General features: G+C 54.1%; 1 protein-coding gene across 2 annotated transcripts in view; it reads right to left on the reverse strand.

Annotated features, from left to right (window-relative positions):
• Positions 1-22551, reverse strand: part of DNAH2 (dynein axonemal heavy chain 2) — a 168760-nt gene that overhangs the window by 123745 nt on the left and 22464 nt on the right. For both annotated transcript variants that reach the window (XM_073654473.1, XM_073654474.1), the window contains exons 4-10: positions 14069-14239; positions 13762-13990; positions 13538-13648; positions 13217-13455; positions 12887-13078; positions 12527-12684; positions 1093-1180 (exon numbers count right to left, since the gene is read on the reverse strand). In XM_073654473.1, coding sequence (XP_073510574.1) covers positions 1093-1180; positions 12527-12684; positions 12887-13078; positions 13217-13455; positions 13538-13648; positions 13762-13990; positions 14069-14239 — 1188 coding nt within the window. The remainder of the gene's footprint in view (positions 1-1092; positions 1181-12526; positions 12685-12886; positions 13079-13216; positions 13456-13537; positions 13649-13761; positions 13991-14068; positions 14240-22551) is intronic.

Below are 22551 nucleotides of genomic sequence, written 5' to 3' on the forward strand. Positions count from 1 at the left end.
TTCTATCTGTATCGCCCTGCAGGGGGAGGAGACTCATAGCTCCTCCTATTTGTATCACCCTGCAGGGGGAGGAGACTCATAGCTCCTTCTATCTGTATCACCCTGCAGGGGGAGGAGACTCATAGCTCCTCCTATCTGTATCACCCTGCAGGAGAAGGAGACTCATACCTCCTCCTATCTGTATCACCCTGCAGGGGGAGGAGACTCATAGCTCCTCCTATTTGTATCACCCTGCAGGGGGAGGAGACTCATAGCTCCTCCTATCTGTATCACCCTGCATGGGAAGGAGACTCATAGCTCCTCCTATATGTATCACCCTGCAGGAGGAGGAGTCTCATAGCTCCTCCTATCTGTATCACCCTGCAGAGGAAGGAGACTCATAGATCCTCCTATCTGTATCACCCTGCAGGGGGAGGAGACTCATAGCTCCTATCTGTATCACCCTGCAGGGGGAGGAGACTCATATCTCCTTCTATCTGTATCACCCTGCAGGGGGAGGAGACTCATAGCTCCTATCTGTATCACTCTGCAGGGGGAGGAGACTCATAGCTCCTCCTCTCTGTATCACCCTGCAGGGGAAGGAGACTCATAGCTCCTCCTATCTGTATCACCCTGCAGGGGGAGGAGACTCATAGCTCCTCCTATCTGTATCACTCTGCAGGGGGAGGAGACTCATAGCTCCTCCTCTCTGTATCACCCTGCAGGGGAAGGAGACTCATAGCTCCTCCTATCTGTATCACCCTGCAGGGGAAGGAGACTCATAGCTCCTCCTATCTGTATCACCCTGCAGGGGGAGGAGACTCATAGCTCCTATCTGTATCACTCTGCAGGGGGAGGAGACTCATAGCTCCTATCTGTATCACCCTGCAGGGGGAGGAGACTCATAGCTCCTCCTATCTGTATCACCCTGCAGGGGGAGGAGACTCATAGCTCCTCCTATCTGTATCACCCTGCAGAGGGAGGAGACTCATAGCTCCTTCTATCTGTAACACCCTGCAGAGGGAGGAGACTCATAGCTCCTTCTATCTGTAACACCCTGCAGAGGGAGGAGACTCTGCTCCCTTCTGTCCATATAATATACATTTTCTCTACCTCCAGGAGATCTCTGCAGCGTTGTATGAAGGCATCCACTTGAGCAAAAATGCTTGTTTGATCCAGAACCCATCCGACCTTTGAGAACCTGTGGAATGAATAACCCGGCAGTGAGTGGGTGCGATCGATGCAGAACAATAGTGGTTATGTGCGCTGCTCATTCCATGTATTGGATACATAATAAAGTGGCAGAGCACGCATACAGCGGGCGCTGTTTAGAGCTGCACACAATAAACCCTGATCAGGTGGGCAAAAGACATAACATGCCGAAAATAATGCAATAAAACAGACTGAAAACATGGGGGACAAGAGAGAGCGAGAAAAGAGAGGAGAGAGAGGAGAGCGAGAAGAGAGAGAAGAGCAAGAAGAGAGGAAAGTGAGAGGAGAGGGAGAGGAGAGTGAGAAGAGAGGAGAGCAAGAAGAGAGAGGAGAGCGAGAAGAGAGGGAAGAGAGGGAAGAGCGAGAAGAGAGGAGAGCAAGAAAAGAGGAGAGCGAGAAGAGAGAGGAGAGCGAGAATAGTGAGGAGAGCGAGAAGAGCAAGAGGAAAGAGGAGAGCGAGGCGAGAGAGGAAAGAGAGAAGAGCGGTCAGCAAGAAGACAGGAGATTGAGGAGAGAGGAGAGCGAGAAGAGAGTAGAGCAAAAAAAAGAGGAGAGCGAGAAGAGAGGAGAGCGAAAGGAGAGCGAGAGGAGAGAGGAGAACGATAAGAGGAGAGCGAGGCGAGAGGGGAGCGAGAAGAGAGAGGCGAGAGAGAAGAGCGAAAGGAGAGCAAAAAGAAAGAGGAGATCGAGGTGAGAGGAAAGCAAAAAGAGAGGAGAGTGAGAAGAGAGAAGAAAGGAAAGAGAGAAGAGAGGAGAGCTATGAGAGCAACGAGAGAGGAGAGCGAAAAGATAGGAGAGCGAGAAGAGAGGGGAGAGCAAGAAGAGAGGAGATTGAGGAGAGGAGAAGAGAGGAAAGCGAGAAGAGAGAAGAGAAAGAAAGAAAAGAGGAGAGTGAGAAGAGAGAGGAAAGCGAAAAGAGAGGAGAGCGGAGAGAGAGAAGAAAGGAAAGCGAGAAGAGAGGAGAGCTAGGGGAGCGAGAAGATAGGAGAGCGAGAAGAGAGGGGAGCGAGGAGAGGAAAGCGAGAAGAGAGGAGAGAAAGAGAAAGAAAGAAAAGAGGAGAGCGAGAGGAGAGCGAGAAGAGGGAAAAGCGAGGAGAACAAGAAGAGCAAGAGGAAAGAGGAGAGCGAGGAGAGAGGAGAGCGAGGAGAGAGGAGAGCGAGAAGAGAGGAAAGCGAGAAGAGAGGAAAGCGAGAAGAGAGGAAAGCGAAGAGAGCGAGGAGAGAGGAGAGCGAGGAGAGAGGAGAGCGAGGAGAGAGGAGAGTGAGGAGAGAGGAGAGCGAGGAGAGAGGAGAGCGAGGAGAGAGGAGAGCGGAAAGCGAGAAGAGAGGAAAGCGAGAAGAGAGGAAAGCGATAAGAGAGGAAAGCGAGAAGAGAGGAAAGCGAGGAGAGAGGAAAGCGAGGAGAGAGGAAAGCGAGAAGAGAGGAAAGCGAGAAGAGAGGAAAGCGAGAAGAGAGGAAAGCGAGAAGAGAGGAGAGCGAGGAGAGAGGAGAGCGAGGAGAGAGGAGAGCGAGGAGAGAGGAGAGCGAGGAGAGAGGAGAGCGAGGAGAGAGGAGAGCGAGGAGAGAGGAGAGCGAGGAGAGAGGAAAGCGAAAAGAGAGGAGAGCGAGAAGAGAGAAGGAAGGAAAGCGAGAAGAGAGGAGAGCAAAGATAGAGAGAAAGAAAGAAGAGAGGAGAGCGAGAAGAGAGAGAGGAGAGCAAAAAGAGAAAAGAAAGGAGAGCGAGAAGAGAGGAGAGCGAGGAGAGAGAAAGCGAGAAGAGAGGAGAGAGAGAGAAGAGAGGAGAGAGAGAGAAGAGAGGAGAGAGAGAGAAGAGAGGAGAGAGAGAGACGAGAGGAGAGAGAGAGACGAGAGGAGAGAGAGAGACGAGAGGAGAGAGAGAGACGAGAGGAGAGAGAGAGACGAGAGGAGAGAGAGAGACGAGAGGAGAGAGAGAGAAGAGAGGAGAGAGAGAAGAGAGAGGAGAGCGAGAAGAGAGTGAGATGAGAAGAGAGTGAGGAGAGAAAAGAGAGAGGAGAGCGAGGAGAGAGTGAGAAGAGACCAAGAAGAGAGGAGAGCGAGAAGAGAGGAGAGCAAGAAGAGCGAGAAGAGAAGACAGCGAGGAGAGAGGAGAGCGAGAATAGAGGGGAATGAGAAGAGAGTGAGGAAAGAAGAGAGCAAGGAGAGAGCGAGAGGAGAGCGAGAAGAGAGTGAGACGAGAGGAGAGACGAGAGGAGAGAAGAGAGCGAGGAGAGCGAGAAGAGAGGAGAGCGAGAAGAGAGGAGAGCGAGAAGAGAGGAGAGCGAGAAGAGAGGAGAGCGAGAAGAGAGGAGAGCGAGAAGAGAGGAGAGCGAGAAGAGAGGAGAGCGAGAAGAGAGGAGAGCGAGAAGAGAGGAGAGCGAGAAGAAAGAGGAAAGTGATTAGAGAGGGAGAAGAAAGGAGAGCAGGAAGAGAGGAGAGCGAGAAGAGAGAGGCGAGAGAAGAGAGCGAGAGGAGAGCAAAAAGAAAGGAGATCGAGGAGAGAGGAAAGCGAAAATAGAGGAGAGAGGAGAGCGAGGAGAGAGAAAGCGAGAAGAGAGGAAAGCGAGAAGAGAGGAGAGAGCGAGGAGAGAGCGAGAGCGAGAAGAGAGGAGAGCAAGAAGAGCGAGAAGAGAAGACAGCAAGAAGAGAGCGATGAAAGAAGAGAGCAAGAAGAGCGAGAAGAGAAGACAGCAAGAAGAGAGCGATGAAAGAAGAGAGCTAGGAGAGAGGAGAGCGAGAAGAGAGCTAGGAGAGTGAGAAGAGAGCTAGGAGAGCGAGAAGAGAGCTAGGAGAGCGAGAAGAGAGCTAGGAGAGCGAGAAGAGAGCTAGGAGAGCGAGAAGAGAGCGAGGAGAGAAGAGAGCGAGGAGAGAAGAGAGCGAGGAGAGAAGAGAGCGAGGAGAGAGCGAAGAGAGGAGAGCGAGAAGAGAGGAGAGCAAGAAGAGCGAGAAGAGAAGACAGCAAGAAGAGAGCGAGGAGAGAGGAGAGCGAGAATAGAGTGAGGAAAGAAGAGAGCAAGGAGAGAGGAGAGTGAGAAGAGAGCGAGCAGAGAAGAGAGCTAGGAGAGAGGAGAGCGAGAAGAGAGCTAGGAGAGCGAGAAGAGAGGACAGAGAGACGAGAGGACAGCGAGACGAGAGAGAGACGAGAAGAGAGCGAGAAGAGAGCGAAGAGAGAGGAGAGCGAGAAGAGAGCGAGGAGAGCGAGAAGAGAGCGAGGAGAGAAGAGAAGAGAGCGAGGAGAGAAGAGAGCGAGGAGAGAAGAGAGCGAGGAGAGAAGAGAGCGAGGAAAGAGCGAAGAGAGGAGAGCGAGAAGAGAGGAGAGCGAGAAGAGCGAGAAGAGAAGAGCGAGAAGAGAGCGAGGAGAGAAGAGAGCGAGGAGAGAAGAGAGGAGAGCGAGAAGAGAGGAGAGCGAGAAGAGAGGAGAGCGAGAAGAGAGGAGAGCGAGAAGAGCGAGAAGAGAAGAGGGAGAAGAGAGCGAAGAGAGAGGAGAGCGAGAAGACAGCGAGAAGAGAGAAAGGAGAGCAAGAATAGAGGAGAACGAGAAGAGAGTGAGGAGAGAAGAGAGCAAGGAGGAGAGCGAGAGGAGAGCGAGACGAGAGGAGAGCGAGACGAGAGGAGAGCGAGACGAGAGGAGAGCGAGACGAGAGGAGAGCGAGACGAGAGGAGAGCGAGACGAGAGGAGAGCGAGACGAGAGGAGAGCGAGACGAGAGGAGAGCGAGACGAGAGGAGAGCGAGACGAGAGGAGAGCGAGACGAGAGAAGAACGAGACGAGAGAAGAACGAGACGAGAGAAGAACGAGACAAGAGAAGAATGAAAAGAGAAAAGAAAGGAGAGCGAGACGAGAGGAGAGGAGAGGAGAGCGAGAAGAGAGTGAGGAGAGATCTTGGTCTCGAATACTCACTGCTGCCTACCGGCAGAGAGAGAAGAGCAAGAAGAGAGGAGAGCGAGAAGAGAGGAGAACGAGAAGAGGGAAAAGAGTGAGGAGAAAAGAGAGCGAGAAGAGAGCAAAGAGAGGAGAGCGAGGAGAGAGGAGAGCGAGGAGAGAGGAGAGCGAGGAGAGAGGAGAGCGAGGAGAGAGGAGAGCGAGGAGAGAGGAGAGCGAGGAGAGAGGAGAGCGAGGAGAGAGGAGAGCGAGGAGAGAGGAGAGCGAGGAGAGAGGAGAGCGAGGAGAGAGGAGAGCGAGGAGAGAGGAGAGCGAGGAGAGAGGAGAGCGAGGAGAGCGAGGAGAGCGAGGAGAGCGAGGAGAGCGAGAAGAGAGAAGAAAGGAAAGCGAGAAGATAGGAGAGCACAAGAAAGAGGAGAGCGAGAAGAGAGGAGAGGAAAGATAGAGAGAAAGAAAGAAGAGAGGAGAGCGAGAAGAGCAAAAAGAGAAAAGAAAGGAGAGCGAGAAGAGAGGAGAGCGAGAAGAGAGGAAAGCGAGAAGAGAGGAAAGCGAGAAGAGAGGAAAGCGAGAAGAGAGGAAAGCGGAGAGCGAGGAGAGAGGAAAGCGAAAAGAGAGGAGAGCGAGAAGAGAGAAGAAAGGAAAGCGAGAAGAGAGGAGAGCGAGAAGATAGGAGAGCACAAGAAAGAGGAGAGCGAGAAGAGAGGAGAGTAAAGATAGAGAGAAAGAAAGAAGAGAGGAGAGCGAGAAGAGAGAGAGGAGAGCAAAAAGAGAAAAGAAAGGAGAGCGAGAAGAGAGGAGAGCGAGAAGAGAGGAGAGCGAGAAGAGAGGAGAGAGAGAGAAGAGAGGAGAGAGAGAGAAGAGAGGAGAGAGAGAGAAGAGAGGAGAGAGAGAGAGAAGAGAGGAGAGAGAGAAGAGAGGAGAGAGAGGAGAGAGGAGAGAGAGGAGAGAGGAGAGAGAGGAGAGAGAGAAGAGAGGAGAGAGAAGAGAAGAGAGGAGAGAGAGAAGAGAGAGGAGAGCGAGAAGAGAGTGAGATGAGAAGAGAGTGAGGAGAGAAAAGAGAGGAGAGCGAGGAGAGAGTGAGAGGAGAGCGAGGAGAGAGGAGAGCGAGAAGAGAGGAGAGCGAGAAGAGCGAGAAGAGAAGACAGCAAGAAGAGAGCGAGGAGAGAGGAGAGCGAGAATAGAGTGAGGAAAAAAGGGAGCAAGGAGAGAGGAGAGCAGAGAAGAGAGAGAGGAGAGCGAGAAGAGAGAGAGGAGAGCGAGAAGAGAGCTAGGAGAGCGAGAAGAGAGCGAGGAGAGAAGAGAGCGAGGAGAGAGCGAAGAGAGGAGAGCAAGAAGAGCGAGAAGAGAAGACAGCAAGAAGAGAGCGAGGAGAGAGGAGAGCGAGAAGAGAGCGAGCAGAGAAGAGAGCTAGGAGAGAGGAGAGCGAGAAGAGAGCTAGGAGAGCGAGAAGAGGACAGCGAGACGAGAGGACAGCGAGACGAGAGAGAGACGAGAAGAGAGCGAGAAGAGAGCGAAGAGATAGGAGAGCGAGAAGAGAGCGAGGAGAGAAGAGAGCGAGGAAAGAGCGAAGAGAGGAGAGCGAGAAGAGAGGAGAGCGAGAAGAGAGGAGAGCGAGAAGAGAGGAGAGCGAGAAGAGAGGAGAGCAAGAAGAGAGGAGAGCAAGAAGAGAGGAGAGCGAGAAGACAGCGAGAAGAGAGCGAGGAGAGCTAGAATAGAGGAGAACGAGAAGAGAGTGAGGAGAGAAGAGAGCAAGGAGGAGAGCGAGAAGAGAGCGAGCAGAGAACAGAGCAAGGAGAGAGGAGAGCGAGAAGAGAGCGAGCAGAGAAGAGAGCAAAGAGAGAGGAGAGCGAAAAGAGAGCGAGACGAGAGGAGAGCGAGACGAGAGGAGAGCGAGACGAGAGGAGAGCGAGACGAGAGGAGAGCGAGACGAGAGGAGAGCGAGACGAGAGGAGAGCGAGACGAGAGGAGAGCGAGACGAGAGGAGAGCGAGACGAGAGGAGAGCGAGACGAGAGGAGAGCGAGACGAGAGGAGAGCGAGACGAGAGGAGAGCGAGACGAGAGGAGAGCGAGAGGAGAGCGAGGCGAGAGGAGAGCGAGGCGAGAGGAGAGCGAGGCGAGAGGAGAGCGAGGCGAGAGGAGAGCGAGACGAGAGCGAGACGAGAGGAGAGCGAGACGAGAGGAGAGCGAGAGGAGAGCGAGACGAGAGAAGAATGAAAAGAGAAAAGAAAGGCGAGCGAGACGAGAGGAGAGGAGAGCGAGAAGAGAGTGAGGAGAGATCTTGGTCTCGAATACTCACTGCTGCCTACCGGCAGAGAGAGAAGAGCAAGAAGAGAGGAGAGCGAGAAGAGAGGAGAACGAGAAGAGGGAAAAGAGTGAGGAGAAAAGAGAGAGAGAAGAGAGCAAAGAGAGAGGAGAGCGAGGAGAGAGGAGAGCGAGGAGAGAGGAGAGCGAAGAGAGAGGAGAGCGAAGAGAGCGAGGAGAGAGGAGAGCGAGGAGAGCGGAGAGCGAGGAGAGAGGAAAGCGAAAAGAGCGGAGAGCGAGGAGAGAGGAAAGCGAAAAGAGAGGAGAGCGAGACGAGAGGAGAGCGAGACGAGAGGAGAGCGAGACGAGAGGAGAGCGAGACGAGAGGAGAGCGAGACGAGAGGAGAGCGAGACGAGAGGAGAGCGAGACGAGAGGAGAGCGAGACGAGAGGAGAGCGAGACGAGAGGAGAGCGAGACGAGAGGAGAGCGAGACGAGAGGAGAGCGAGACGAGAGGAGAGCGAGACGAGAGGAGAGCGAGACGAGAGGAGAGCGAGACGAGAGGAGAGCGAGACGAGAGGAGAGGGAGACGAGAGGAGAGGGAGACGAGAGGAGAGCGAGACGAGAGGAGAGCGAGACGAGAGGAGAGCGAGACGAGAGGAGAGCGAGACGAGAGGAGAGCGAGACGAGAGGAGAGCGAGACGAGAGGAGAGCGAGACGAGAGAAGAACGAGACGAGAGAAGAACGAGACGAGAGAAGAACGAGACAAGAGAAGAATGAAAAGAGAAAAGAAAGGCGAGCGAGACGAGAGGAGAGGAGAGCGAGAAGAGAGTGAGGAGAGATCTTGGTCTCGAATACTCACTGCTGCCTACCGGCAGAGAGAGAAGAGCAAGAAGAGAGGAGAGCGAGAAGAGAGGAAAACGAGAAGAGGGAAAAGAGTGAGGAGAAAAGAGAGCAAAGAGCGAGGAGAGCGAGGAGAGAGGAGAGCGAAAAGAGAGGAGAGCGAAAAGAGAGGAGAGCGAAAAGAGAGGAGAGCGAAAAGAGAGGAGAGCGAAAAGAGAGAAGAAAGGAAAGCGAGAAGAGAGGAGAGCACAAGAAAGAGGAGAGCGAGAAGAGAGAGAGGAGAGCAAAAAGAGAAAAGAAAGGAGAGCGAGAAGAGAGGAGAGCGAGAAGAGAGGAGAGCGAGAAGAGAGGAGAGCGAGAAGAGAGGAGAGCGAGAAGAGAGGAGAGCGAGAAGAGAAGAGAGGAGAGGAGAGAGAGAAGAGAGGAGAGAGAGAAGAGAGGAGAGAGAGAAGAGAGGAGAGAGAGAAGAGAGAGTGAGGAGAGAAAAGAGAGAGGAGAGCGAAAAGAGAGGAGAGCGAAAAGAGAGGAGAGCGAAAAGAGAGAAGAAAGGAAAGCGAGAAGAGAGGAGACCACAAGAAAGAGGAGAGCGAGAAGAGAGAGAGGAGAGCAAAAAGAGAAAAGAAAGGAGAGCGAGAAGAGAGGAGAGCGAGAAGAGAGGAGAGCGAGAAGAGAGGAGAGCGAGAAGAGAGGAGAGCGAGAAGAGAGGAGAGCGAGAAGAGAGGAGAGCGAGAAGAGAGGAGAGCGAGAAGAGAAGAGAGGAGAGAGAGAAGAGAGGAGAGAGAGAAGAGAGGAGAGAGAGAAGAGAGAGTGAGGAGAGAAAAGAGAGAGGAGAGCGAGGAGAGAGTGAGACGAGACCAAGAAGAGAGGAGAGCGAGAAGAGAGGAGAGCAAGAAGAGCGAGAAGAGAAGACAGAGAGGAGAGAGGAGAGCGAGAATAGAGGGGAATGAGAAGAGAGTGAGGAAAGAAGAGAGCAAGGAGAGAGGAGAGTGAGAAGAGAGCGAGCAGAGAAGAGAGTAAGGAGAGAGGAGAACAAGAAGAGAGCTAGGAGAGCGAGAAGAGAGCGAGGAGAGAAGAGAGCGAGAGGAGAGCGAGGAGAGAAGAGCGAGACGAGAGCGAGAAGAGAGCGAAGAGATAGGAGAGCAGAGAGCGAGAGGAGAGCGAGAAGAGAGGAGAGCGAGAAGAGAGTAGAGCGAGAAGAGAGGAGAGCGAGAAGAGAGGAGAGCGAGAAGAGAGGAGAGCGAGAAGAGAGGAGAGCGAGAAGAGAGGAGAGCGAGAAGAGAGGAGAGCGAGAAGAGGAGAGCAAGAAGAGGAGAGCAAGAAGAGCGAGAAGAGAGAGGAGGGCGAGAAGAGAGGAGAGCGAGAAGAGAGTGAGGAAAGAAGAGAGCAAGGAGGAGAGCGAGAAGAGAGCGAGCAGAGAAGAGAGCAAAGAGAGAGGAGAGCGAGACGAAAGGAGAGCGAGAAGAGAGTGAGGAGAGGAGAGCGAGAGGAGAGCGAGACGAGAGGAGAGCGAGAGGAGAGCGAGACGAGAGGAGAGCGAGGCGAGAGGAGAGCGAGGCGAGAGGAGAGCGAGGCGAGAGGAGAGAGAGGCGAGAGGAGAGCGAGGCGAGAGGAGAGCGAGACGAGAGGAGAGCGAGACGAGAGGAGAGCGAGACGAGAGGAGAGCGAGACGAGAGGAGAGCGAGACGAGAGGAGAGCGAGACGAGAGGAGAGCGAGACGAGAGGAGAATGAAAAGAGAAAAGAAAGGCGAGCGAGACGAGAGGAGAGGAGAGCGAGAAGAGAGTGAGGAGAGATCTTGGTCTCGAATACTCACTGCTGCCTACGGGCAGAGAGAGAAGAGCAAGAAGAGAGGAGAGCGAGAAGAGAGGAGAACGAGAAGAGGGAAAAGAGAGTGAGGAGAAAAGAGAGCGGAGAGCGAGAAGAGAGGAGAGCGAGGAGAGAGCGAAGACAGAGGAGAGCGAGAAGACAATGAGAAGAGAGCGAGGAGAGCAAGAATAGAGGAGAACGAGAAGAGAGTGAGGAAAGAAGAGAGCAAGGAGGAGAGCGAGAAGAAAGCGAGCAGAGAACAGAGCAAGGAGAGAGGAGAGCGAGAAGAGAGCGAGCAGAGAAGAGAGCAAAGAGAGAGGAGAGCGAGACAAAAGGAGAGTGAGAAGAGAGTGAGGAGAGGAGAGCGAGACGAGAGGAGAGAGAGAGGAGAGCGAGACGAGAGGAGAGAGAGATGAGAGGAGAGCGAGACGAGAGGAGAGCGAGACGAGAGCGAGAGGAGAGCGAGACGAGAGGAGAGGAGAGCGAGAAGAGAGTGAGGAGAGATCTTGGTCTCGAATACTCACTGCTGCCTACCGGCAGAGAGAGAAGAGCAAGAAGAGAGGAGAGCGAGAAGAGAGGAGAACGAGAAGAGGGAAAAGAGAGTGAGGAGAAAAGAGAGCGGAGAGCGAGGACAGAGGAGAGCGAGGACAGAGGAGAGCGAGGACAGAGGAGAGCGAGGACAGAGGAGAGCGAGGACAGAGGAGAGCGAGGACAGAGGAGAGAGAGGAGAGCGAGGAGAGCAAGGAGAGAGGAGAGAGAGGAGAGCGAGGAGAGCAAGGAGAGAGGAGAGCGAGGAGAGAGGAGAGCGAGGAGAGAGGAGAACGAGACGAGAGGAGAACGAGACGAGAGGAGAACGAGACGAGAGGAGAACGAGACGAGAGGAGAACGAGACGAGAGGAGAACGAGACGAGAGGAGAACGAGACGAGAGGAGAACGAGACGAGAGGAGAACGAGACGAGAGGAGAACGAGACGAGAGGAGAACGAGACGAGAGGAGAACGAGACGAGAGGAGAACGAGACGAGAGGAGAGGAGAGCGAGAAGAGAGTGAGGAGAGATCTTGGTCTGGAATACTCACTGCTGCCTACCGGCAGAGAGAGAAGAGCAAGAAGAGAGGAGAGCGAGAAGAGAGGAGAACGAGAAGAGGGAAAAGAGAGTGAGAAGAGAGCAAAGAGAGGAGAGCGAGAAGAGAGGAGAGCGAGAAGAGAGGAGAGCGAGAAGAGAGGAGAGCGAGAAGAGAGGAGAGCGAGAAGAGAGGAGAGCGAGAAGAGAGGAGAGCGAGAAGAGAGGAGAGCGAGAAGAGAGGAGAGCGAGAAGAGAGGAGAGCGAGGAGAGCGAGGAGAGCGAGGAGAGCGAGGAGAGCGAGGAGAGCGAGGAGAGCGAGGAGAGCGAGGAGAGAGGAGAGCGAGGAGAGAGGAGAGCGAGGAGAGAGGAGAGAGGAGAGCGAGGAGAGAGGAGAGCGAGGAGAGCGAGAAGACAGGAGAGCGAGAAGACAGGAGAGCGAGAAGACAGGAGAGCGAGAAGACAGGAGAGCGAGAAGACAGGAGAGCGAGAAGACAGGAGAGCGAGAAGACAGGAGAGCGAGAAGACAGGAGAGCGAGAAGACAGGAGAGCGAGAAGACAGGAGAGCGAGAAGACAGGAGAGCGAGAAGACAGGAGAGCGAGAAGACAGGAGAGCGAGAAGACAGGAGAGCGAGAAGACAGGAGAGCGAGACGAGAGGAGAGCGAGACGAGAGGAGAGCGAGAAGAGAGGAGAGCGAGAAGAGAGGAGAGCGAGAAGAGAGGAGAGCGAGAAGAGAGGAGAACGAGAAGAGAGGAGAACGAGAAGAGAGGAGAACGAGAAGAGAGGAGAACGAGAAGAGAGGAGAACGAGAAGAGAGGAGAACGAGAAGAGAGGAGAACGAGAAGAGAGGAGAACGAGAAGAGAGGGGAGAGCAAGAGAGGAGAGTGAGAAGAGATTAAAGCAAAAGAAGAGAGTAGAGCAAAAGGAGAGAGGAGAGTGAGAGGAGAGTGAGAAGAGAGGAGAGCGATTAGAGAGCGAGAAAAGAGAGACAAGTGAATAGAGAGCGAGATGAGAAAAGAGCAAGAATAAAGGAGAGCGAGAATAGAGGAGAGGGAGAAGACGGGAAAGCGAGAAGAGAGGAAAGAGGAGAGCGAGAAGAGAGAGGAGAGCGAGAAGAGAGAGGAGAGCGAGAAGAGAAGAGAGAGTAGAGAGAAGACAGCGAGAAGAGGGAAAAGTGAGAAGAGAGAGGGAAGAGCGAGAAGAGCAAGAGGAAAGAGGAGAGCGAGAGGAAAGAAGAGCGAGGCAAGAGAAAAGAGCGAGAAGAGAGGAGAGTAAGAAGACAGAGAAGAGCGAAAAAGATGAGAGGAGAACGAGGAGAGAGAAAAGCGGTCACTGGCACCGAGGAAACGTGAAATCAGGGAAAATAACGCCAATGTGAAGATAAATACTGCAAACACTTAACAAGTAACGCTGCTGAGGCATAAGTCCGGGATAATGACACTGACACTCGGGGTACAGGATAATGACATTTGAGGTAGAGGACAATGACGCACTGACAAAGGGGATACCTGTGGTGAGTCTGTGCTGCCCTCATGTACTGCTCTTTCCACGCCGTGCAGCATTGTATACAGTCCTGTAACAATTGGCGACTTGACGTGATGAAACCATCAAAGATCCGATCTAATGAGATCTCGCGACTACACAGTCGGATTATTTCGTTACTTATCTGTGAAGACGAGGAGGAGGAGAAGGTGTGCTGTATATTACGGTGGGGGGATTACATTATGGTCATGTACATTGTGTATAGGTCACATCCGGACCCCACGTAGAGTCTGGGAAGCGTCTGGCCGATCCGCTGCTGGTATGAGCTGATGTATGGGGTGCATTTGGGCTGTGTATAGATAGGCAATGACTTTTCTAGTTCTTACCTTCCGGAAAAGTGAGGTCAGGCGTTCCCGGGTGTTGTAGTAGGGCGAGTTGACCCAGATGATGCGGACAAGGCTGAGGAGGCGAGGAAGTTTACTGGGAATGTCCTTGATCTTGAGGGACATCATCTCTTCAAACGGTTGTTTCAGAAGAGACAGAAAGCTGAGGTTAGACTGCGCCTGGATGGAGCCCTCCTGGGAATGAAGAGACGCACAGGTTAGAGGTTAGGCCAGGATATGGAGGGTCTCTAGGTCAGGACCCTCCTTTATTACCCAGTGTCTTGCTCTTGAGGACCCGGCAAGTGCACACATGACAGGGGCCCCGGCTCTCACCTGGATCTGCTTGGACAGCTTCTGGAATGGTCCAATATACGACGATTTTGCCAACTGGAGGATGAGCTCAATGTGTTTCACCCCCGGTTTGTCTAGCTGTGTGCTAATCCCGGACAGATCGGCACATCGGTCTTTCCAAAACTCAATCTCCTCCAGAGGACCCGAGCTCTCCCGCATCTCCACTCCCTCCTGCGCGCTCAGGACCTCCTTGATCTGACGAGTCCAATGCACCATGGCGGCTGCGAAGAGGACAGAAGGATGGTCAGACAGAAATAGAGATAACGAGACAGAGGATGCTGCAATGGCGCACGGCACACTCACTCTCCAACCTCTGGACCAGCTCCTTGTCGTTTACGGCCTCCTCAGCCTTTAGTTGCATGGCCTCTATGGGGATGTAGAGGACAGTGTGACCCTGCAGCTTGTACCTGGTGTCTGGCAAAGGAGGAAGAGAAAGAGGTCAGAGAAGATACAGGTCAGGTAGTTCTTGGCTTTCTCCTAGGGTAGAGAGGCCACAGAGGGCAGAGAAGGTGACAGCGATGGGCTACCTGTGAGTGCCGCCAGGAAGCGGTGGACTTGAGCCAAGAAGTCGTTTCGGATGCTCTCGGGCCAGCTATTGTCGCTGAAGATGTACGGGGCGTAGATGCCGTTCATGAGCCTGAGCAATGTTACAATGTAGGACCCTCGCACGGATCCAAACTGCAGAGTCTCATCAAGGTTCTCGGGGGTCAGAGGGACCCGGTCCTTCCTGATGAAGTAGATTAGCTGCTCTACGTTCTGGAAGAGAATTTACAAGACGACGTCCGGTCATATGGGACAATGTAATAACTAAGGGAGCAGCAGGCAATCACCCACCTGTGCCGGCATATTGGGTTCAACGTGCAGACCAGAGTGAGGGTCAAAATACACCGAGAGGGTCTCCTGTGTGATGTCTGCCGCGAACCGGTCCAATGCGCCATCAAGCTCCGCTGTCCACATCTCCGGGGTCAAGCGGCTCAACACAATCTTCTGCTTCAGATTGGGTTTCTTATGTGGTGAAGAGACAAAAGAAGACATCAGTGTTCAGTACTGGAGTAACAAACAGAATATTACTGAGGGGGGTACAGGGAGTACTACTGAGGGGAGGGTACATGGAGCATTACTGAGGGGGGGTACATGTAGCATTGCTGAGGAGGGTACATGGAGCATTACTGAGGGTGGTACATGGAGCATTACTGAGGGGGGTACATGGAACATTACTGAGGAGGGTACATGGAGCATTGCTGAGGAGGGTACATGGAGCATTGCTGAGGAGGGTACATGGAGCATTGCTGAGGAGGGTACATGGAGCATTGCTGAGGAGGGTACATGGAGCATTACTGAGGGTGGTACATGGAGCATTACTGAGGGGGGTACATGGAGCATTACTGAGGGGGGTACATGGAGCATTACTGAGGAGGGTACATGGAGCATTGCTGAGGAGGGGTACATGGAGCATTACTGAGGGGGGGTACATGGAGCATTACTGAGGAGGGTACATGGAGCATTGCTGAGGAGGGTACATGGAGCATTACTGAGGAGAGTACATGGAGCATTATTGAGGGGGGGTACATGGAACATTACTGAGGGGGGTACATGGAGCATTATTGAGGGGGGGTACATGGAACATTACTGAGGGGGGGTACATGGAGCATTGCTGAGGAGGGTACATGGAGCATTGCTGAGGAGGGTACATGGAGCATTACTGAGGGGGGTACATGGAGCATTACTGAGGGGGGTACATGGAGCATTACTGAGGGGGGTACATGGAGCATTACTGAGGGGGGTACATGGAGCATTACTGAGGGGGGTACATGGAGCATTACTGAGGGGAGTACATGGAGCATTACTGAGGGGCGTACATGGAGCATTGCTGAGGAGGGTACATGGAGCATTGCTGAGGAGGGTACATGGAGCATTACTGAGGGTGGTACATGGAGCATTGCTGAGGAGGGTACATGGAGCATTACTGAGGGGGGTACATGGAGCATTACTGAGGGGGGTACATGGAGCATTACTGAGGGCGGTACATGGAGCATTGCTGAGGAGGGTACATGGAGCATTACTGAGGGTGGTACATGGAGCATTGCTGAGGAGGGTACATGGAGCATTACTGAGGGGGGTACATGGAGCATTACTGAGGGGGGTACATGGAGCATTACTGAGGGGGGGTACATGGAGCATTACTGAGGGGGGTACATGGAGCATTACTGAGGGGGGTACATGGAGCATTACTGAGGGGGGTACATGGAGCATTGCTGAGGAGGGTACATGGAGCATTGCTGAGGAGGGTACATGGAGCATTACTGAGGAGGGTACATGGAGCATTACGGAGGAGGGTACATGGAGCATTACGGAGGAGGGTACATGGAGCTTTAGTGAGGGTAGTACATGGAGCATTACAGAGGAGGGTACATGGAGCATTACTGAGGGAAGTATATGGACAATGTAGTATCGGCGTCTCTGCCTCCTGACAGGCAGAGACGCCGTCCCACTTACAGCCGCGCTCCCGGCCCGGCGTCCTCCGGCGCTCCTGGCTCTGCTGCTGCCGGCACGCGCAGCTTCCCGGGCACTGTGCTTAGGGCGGGCACGCGCGCGCTCCCTCCCTCTTAAAGGGGCCGAGTGCGCCGTCCTAAGGAGTCCCCGGCCAATGGCCAGAGGTCCTCTCATATAAAGGGCACCTCCTCCAAAATGGAGGTGCCCATGCAAGGTTGTAGCTTTGTGTGTTATACTCTGCTTCAGACCTCAGGCCCTGCTGCTAGCCTCACTACCAGTCCAGCCCGCCAGCCTGACTACAAGTCCAGCCCGCCAGCCTGACTACAAGTCCAGCCCGCCAGCCTGACTACAAGTCCAGCCCGCCAGCCTGACTACAAGTCCAGTCCGCCTGCTTGTCTACTCTCCAGCCCGACAGTCTGTCTACAGCCCAGTCCGTCTATGGGCTCTGTCCGCCTGCTTACCTGGAAGCACCTGCCCGTTACCTGCCGTGCCTGCCAGCCCGCTGACCTGGAAGCACCTGCCTGTTACCTGCCGTGCCTACCAGCCAGTCTACCTGGAGGCTCCTGCCTGTTACCTGCTGTGCCTGCCAGCTCGCTTACCTAGAAGAACCTGACTGTTACCTGCCGTGCCTACCAACCAGCCTACCTGGAGGCTCCTGCTTGTTACCTGCCGTGCCTGCCAGTCTGTCGGCCCGGATCACCCGTCAGCCTGCCTGCCGTGCTCATCTGCTGTACCGGTCAGTCCCTGCCTTCTGACCCGTGGGAGTCACCTGCTCTCATACAAGGTCGGTCCCCAGAGTAGCACCTGGTCCCTCTGCTCGGTCCTTCCCTGGCCACGGAGTCGATTGACCCGCTGTACGACCTTGGTCGGTCCGAGTTGATACCTAATTACGCCCCTCTGGTCCCTCCTTGTACCGCAGCACAGAGGTTCCACCACCCGGATCCGTAACAGTTTGCACGGGCCATGGAACCCGGTGGCCCCCAGGCCCCTTCGCTTGCTGACCTGTACCAGGAGGTTTCTCGTCAGAGATCCCAACAGGAAACCATCCTGACCTACCTGCGGTCTGTCAACTGTCGCCTGGACACGCTGTCAGTTCCATCTGTGTCCACCCCAAGTCGAGCGACACCCGCTCCGGTAGCGCCGCTACCTACCAATACCACAGCATCCAGCCTAGGACCCCGGCTTTCTGCGGCTCCCCATTTTGGAGGTGACCCCGTCCTATGTCGGGGCTTTCTGAACCAGTGCACGCTGCACTTTGAACTTCTGCCACATCAGTTTCCCTCCAACCGGGCCAAGGTGGCGTTCATCATGTCTCATCTCACCGGGGAAGCATTGGCATGGCTTAACCCTCTATGGGAGAGAGGGGATCCCCTGGTGTCCCATCTTCCGACTTCCCTCACTGCCTTCCGGAAGGTCTTCGATGAATCCGGACGAAGGATCTCTACTGCCTCCTCTTTGCTCCGTCTCCGCCAAGGGAGTCTCACCGTGGCCCAGTATGCCATACGGTTCCGTACCCTCGCTGCTGAGCTTGTCTGGGACAACGAGGCCCTGGTGTCCACCTTCTGGGGGGGCCTTTCCGGTCGGATTAATGAGGAGTTAGCCGGCCGGGAGGTTCCTACCACCCTGGATGACCTGGTGTCACTAGCAACCTGGATTGACATAAGTTTCCTAGAACGTGCTAAGGAGACTACCCGGGAGAGAAGATTTCCTCGTCTTGCTCCTGTTTTCCAGAAACCGGCTTCCCAATCAGCAACTCCCCGGGCACGCTCGCCCGAACCTATGCAGATCGACCAGACCAAGATGGTCAAATCTCGCCAAGAAACACACCGAGCCGAGGGGAGCTGCTTCTACTGTGGTAGTAAGGAGCACCTGACCCATTCCTGCCCGGTGAAGCTGGGAAACTCCAGTGTCTAGAACCGCTCAGAGAGGTCGTCCTGGGCAAGAGTAAATCCTCTCCGTTCTTGACTTTGTCCGTCTCTATCTCGTGTGGAGGGAACCGCTTCTTTGAGACCGCCCATCTGGACTCCGGAGCCGCTGGGAATCTCATTTCCCAGTCCCTTGTACAGAAATATCAGATTCCTACCAAATCTCTGGCTGAACCATTGGCAGTCGCCTCCGTGGATGGAAGACTCCTTCCGGTGACCATCTTGCTCGTTACAGAGCCCATAACCCTGCAGGTGGGACTGCTGCACTCAGAGAGGATCTCCATGTGCTTTCCGGACTCTCTCACCCTCTTTTGCTAGGCCTACCCTGGCTACAGAAACGCAAACCCGTTCTGAACTGGCAATTCGGTTAGGTGCTTCGTTGGGGGCAGGATTGCCATAAGACCTGCCTAGCTCCGGTTCGCCCGGCTCGACCTCCATCTACTCCGACTAATTTACCCGGTCTACCGGCACCTTACTAGTCCTATGCTGATGTCTTCGACAAGAAGGAGGCAGAGACACTGCCACCTCATAGGCCATATGACTGCCCTACCTGGGGCCACTCCACCCCGTGGGCGTATTTACCCGTTGTCGTTGGCCGAAACCCGGGCCATGTCGGAGTACATCGAAGAAAATCTGGCTAGGGGATTCATCCAGAAATCTTCCTCCCCGGCTGGAGACGGATTTTTCTTCGTAAAAAAAAAAAGAAAGACGGTTCACTACGCCCATGTATCGATTATAGAGGTCTCAACCAAATCACTATCAAAAACAAATACCCCCTGCTGCTCATCTCTGAGCTGTTTGACCGCCTTAAAAGGTGCAAAGATCTTTACCAAGCTCGATCTTTGTTGGGCGTATAACTTGGTCCGGATCCGCCAAGGAGACGAGTGGAAGACGGCATTCAATACCCGGAACGGTCACTATGAATACCGTGTGATGCCCTTCGGCCTCTGTAATGTTCCCGCCATCTTCCAAGAGTTAGTTAACGACATCTTCCGTGACCTCTTATATTCTTGCGTGGTGGTATACCTGGACGACATCTTGGTCTTCTCTCCCGATCTTCCCACACACCGGAGGGATGTTCGTCAGGTCCTGCTTAGGCTCAGGCAGGATCACCTTTATGCTAAATTCGAGAAGTGCCTCTTCGAGCAGTCCTCCCTTCCATTCCTGGGCTATATTATCTCTAGGACTGGTCTACGGATGGACCCCGAGAAGGTCTCTGACATCTTAAAGTGGCCCCGTTCAGAAGGGTTGAAGGAGATTCAGCGATTCCTGGGCTTCGCCAACTATAACCATCCCTTCATTCCACATTTCTCTTTCAGGACTGCTCCCATATGTGCGCTCACCCAAAAGGAAGCAAATCCTAAGGAATGGCCGTCCGAAGCGGAGGAGGCCTTCCTTTCCTTAAAACAAGCCTTCTCTTCCGCTCCTGTGCTGCACCGTCCAGATAGCAACAAACAGTTCTTTCTGGAGGTTCATGCTTCCTCTTCCGGAGCCGGAGCGGTGCTCACCCAGAAATCTCCATCCGGGAGAATGGTAACCTGCGGCTTCTTCCCCAAGCTCTTCTCCTCGTCTGAGCGCAACTATTCCATAGGAGACCGAGAACTGGTAGCCATCAAATTGGCGCTGGAGGAGTGGCGTTACCTGATCGACGGGACTCTGCACCCGGTGGTCATCTATACTGACCACAAAAACCTAGCTTATCTACAGAATGCCCAAAGACTCAATCCGCGTCAGGCCCAGTGGTCTTTGTTCTTCGCCCGCTTCAACTTTACCCTACATTACCCCCCGGCGGACAAGAACGTTAAAGCCGACGCCTTGTCCCGATCCTTCCTGTCGTCCGATCAAGAGGAGGAGCCTATGCATATCATTGACCCCTCCAAAGTGATGAATGTGGCCCCCTTGGACCTTTCTCGTCTCACACCCGGTAAGACGTATGTAGCGGTTCCGGATCGTAAGAAGGTTCTTCACTCGGGTCATTCATCCAAACTAGCCGGCCATGCTGGCCAGAAGACCTTCCTGCTCATTACCCAGCATTACTGGTGGCCTACCCTGCGCCAGGATGTGGTAGACTTCGTCACGGCCTGTTCGTCCTGTGCTCTCGAAGAAAAGTTCCCAGACACCTTCCAGCCGGCTGTCTCCTGCCTCTTCCCGTACCGGCTGCCCGGGTGGTTGCTGACCGCTTTTCTAAAATGGCCCACTTCATCCCTCTGCCTGGTCTCCCATTTGCATCTGTGCTGGCTAAGGATTTCATCCATCACATCTTTCGTCTCCACGGCCTACCCCTCCACATAGTGTGTGATCGAGGGGTCCAGTTCACTTCGCGCTTCTGGAGAGCTACGTGTAAACTGCTGGATGTCACCCTGGATTTCTGCTTACCATCCGCAGTCCAATGGCCAAGTGGAACGTATTAATCAGATCCTTACCAGCTACCTCCGACACTTCGTCAACGCCCACCATACCGATTGGGTGGAGCTCCTACCATGGGCAGAGTTCTCCTACAACAACCATGTGAGCGAATCTTCTTCCAAGTCCCCGTTCTTTGTGGTCTACGGTCTACATCCCCGGATTCCGTTTCCTGCTTCCGCTGCTATGGACAACCCTACCGTGGAGTCTCTGGTCAGCAAATTTTCTACAATTTGGGAGGACACTAGGTTCGCACTTCTTCAATCCTCCGAGCGGATGAAGAAACATGCTGATAAGAGACGTCTGGATCCGCCTCAATTCAATCCGGGAGACAAGGTTTGGCTCTCCTCCAAACATGTCCGTCTCAAGATACCCTCCTATAAGTTGGGTCCACGGTTCATCGGCCCATTTGAAGTCCTCCAGCGAATCAACCCAGTAGCTTACAAGTTAAAACTCCCGGCCACCTTACGGATTCCCAACTCTTTCCACGTATCTCTCCTCAAACCAGTTTATGCTTAATTCTTTTTCCGACAATCCAGTCTCCGCTGAGGATGTCTATGAGGTAGAGAACATTCTGGCCACCAAGAGTGTAAGAGGAAAAACCTTTTTTCTGGTGGATTGTAAGGGGTTTGGCCCAGAGGAGAGAACTTGGGAACATCCATGCCCCGCTCCTCCTGAAAAAATTTTTTTCAGGCCTAAAAAAGAGGGTGCGTAAAGGGGGGGGTACTGTAGTATCGGCGTCTCTGCCTCCTGACAGGCAGAGACGCTATCCCACTTACCGCCGCGCTCCCTGCCCAGCGTCCTCCGGCGCTCCTGCCTCTGTTGCTGCCGGCATGCGCAGCTTCCCGTGCACTGTGCTTAGGGCGCGCGCGCTCCCTCTCTCTTAAAGGGGTCGCGCGCGCCGTCCTAAGGAGTCCCCGGCCAATGGCCAGAGATCCTCTCATATAAAGGGCACCTCCTCCAAAATGGAGGTGCCTGTGCAAGGTTGTAGCTTTGTGTGTTATACTCTGCTTCAGCCCTCAGGTCCAGCCCGCCAGCCTGACTACCAGTCCAGCCCGCCAGCCTGACTACCAGTCCAGCCCGCCAGCCTGACTACCAGTCCAGCCCGCCAGCCTGACTACAAGTCCACTCCGCCTGCTTGTCTATTCTCCAGCCCGACAGTCCGTCTACAGCCCAGTCCGCCAGTCTGTCTATGGGCTCTGTCCGCCTGCTTACCTGGAAGCACCTGCCCGTTACCTGCTGTGCCTGCCAGCCCACTTACCTGGAAGCACCTGCCTGTTACCTGCCGTGCCTACCAACCAGCCTACCTGGAGGCTCCTGCCTGTTACCTGCCGTGCCTGCCAGCTCGCTTACCTAGAAGCACCTGCCTGTTACCTGCCGTGCCTACCAGCCAGCCTACCTGGAGGCTCCTGCTTGTTACCTGCCGTGCCAGCCAGTCCGTCTGCCCGGATCACCCGTCAGCCTGCCTGCAGTGCTCATCTGCCGTACCGGTCAGTCCCTGCCTTCTGACCTGTGGGAGTCACCTGCTCTCATACAAGGTCGGTCCCCAGAGTAGAACCTGGTCCCTCTGCTCGGTCCTTCCCTGGTCACGAAGTCGATTGAGCCGCCGTATGACCTTGGTCGGTCCGAGTTGATACCTAGTTACGCCCCTCTGGTCCCTCCTTGCACCGCAGCACAGAGGTTCCACCACCAGGATCCGTAACAGACAATTACGGAGGGAAGTACATGGAGGGGTTACAGGGAGTATTACTCAGAGGGGTTACAGGGAGTATTACTCTCAGGGGTTACAGGGAGCATTACTCAGAGGGGTTACAGGGAGCATTACTCAGAGGGGTTACAGGGAGCATTATTCAGAGGGGTTACAGGGAGTATTACTCAGAGGGGTTACAGGGAGCATTACTCAGAGGGGTTACAGGGAGTATTACTCAGAGGGGTTACAGGGAGCATTACTCAGAGGGGTTACAGGGAGCATTACTCAGAGGGGTTACAGGGAGCATTACTCAGAGGGGTTACAGGGAGTATTACTCAGAGGGGTTACAGGGAGCATTACTCAGAGGGGTTACAGGGAGCATTACTCAGAGGGGTTACAGGGAGCATTACTCAGAGGGGTTACAGGGAGCATTACTCAGAGGGGTTACAGGGAGCATTACTCAGAGGGGTTACAGGGAGCATTACTCAGAGGGGTTACAGGGAGCATTACTCAGAGGGGTTACAGGGAGCATTACTCAGAGGGGTTACAGAGAGCATTACTCAGAGGGGTTACAGGGAGCATTACTCAGAGGGGTTACAGGGAGTATTACTCAGAGGGGTTACAGGGAGTATTACTCAGAGGGGTTACAGGGAGCATTACTCAGAGGGGTTACAGAGAGCATTACTCAGAGGGGTTACAGGGAGCATTACTCAGAGGGGTTACAGGGAGCATTACTCAGAGGGGTTACAGGGAGTATTACTCAGAGGGGTTACATGGAACATTACTCAGAGGGGTTACAGGGAGTA

Source organism: Phyllobates terribilis, unplaced genomic scaffold (assembly GCF_046119375.1).
Source record: "Phyllobates terribilis strain yellow unplaced genomic scaffold, ASM4611937v1 Scaffold_11__3_contigs__length_659146591, whole genome shotgun sequence".
NCBI classification, from domain to species: domain Eukaryota; kingdom Metazoa; phylum Chordata; class Amphibia; order Anura; family Dendrobatidae; genus Phyllobates; species Phyllobates terribilis.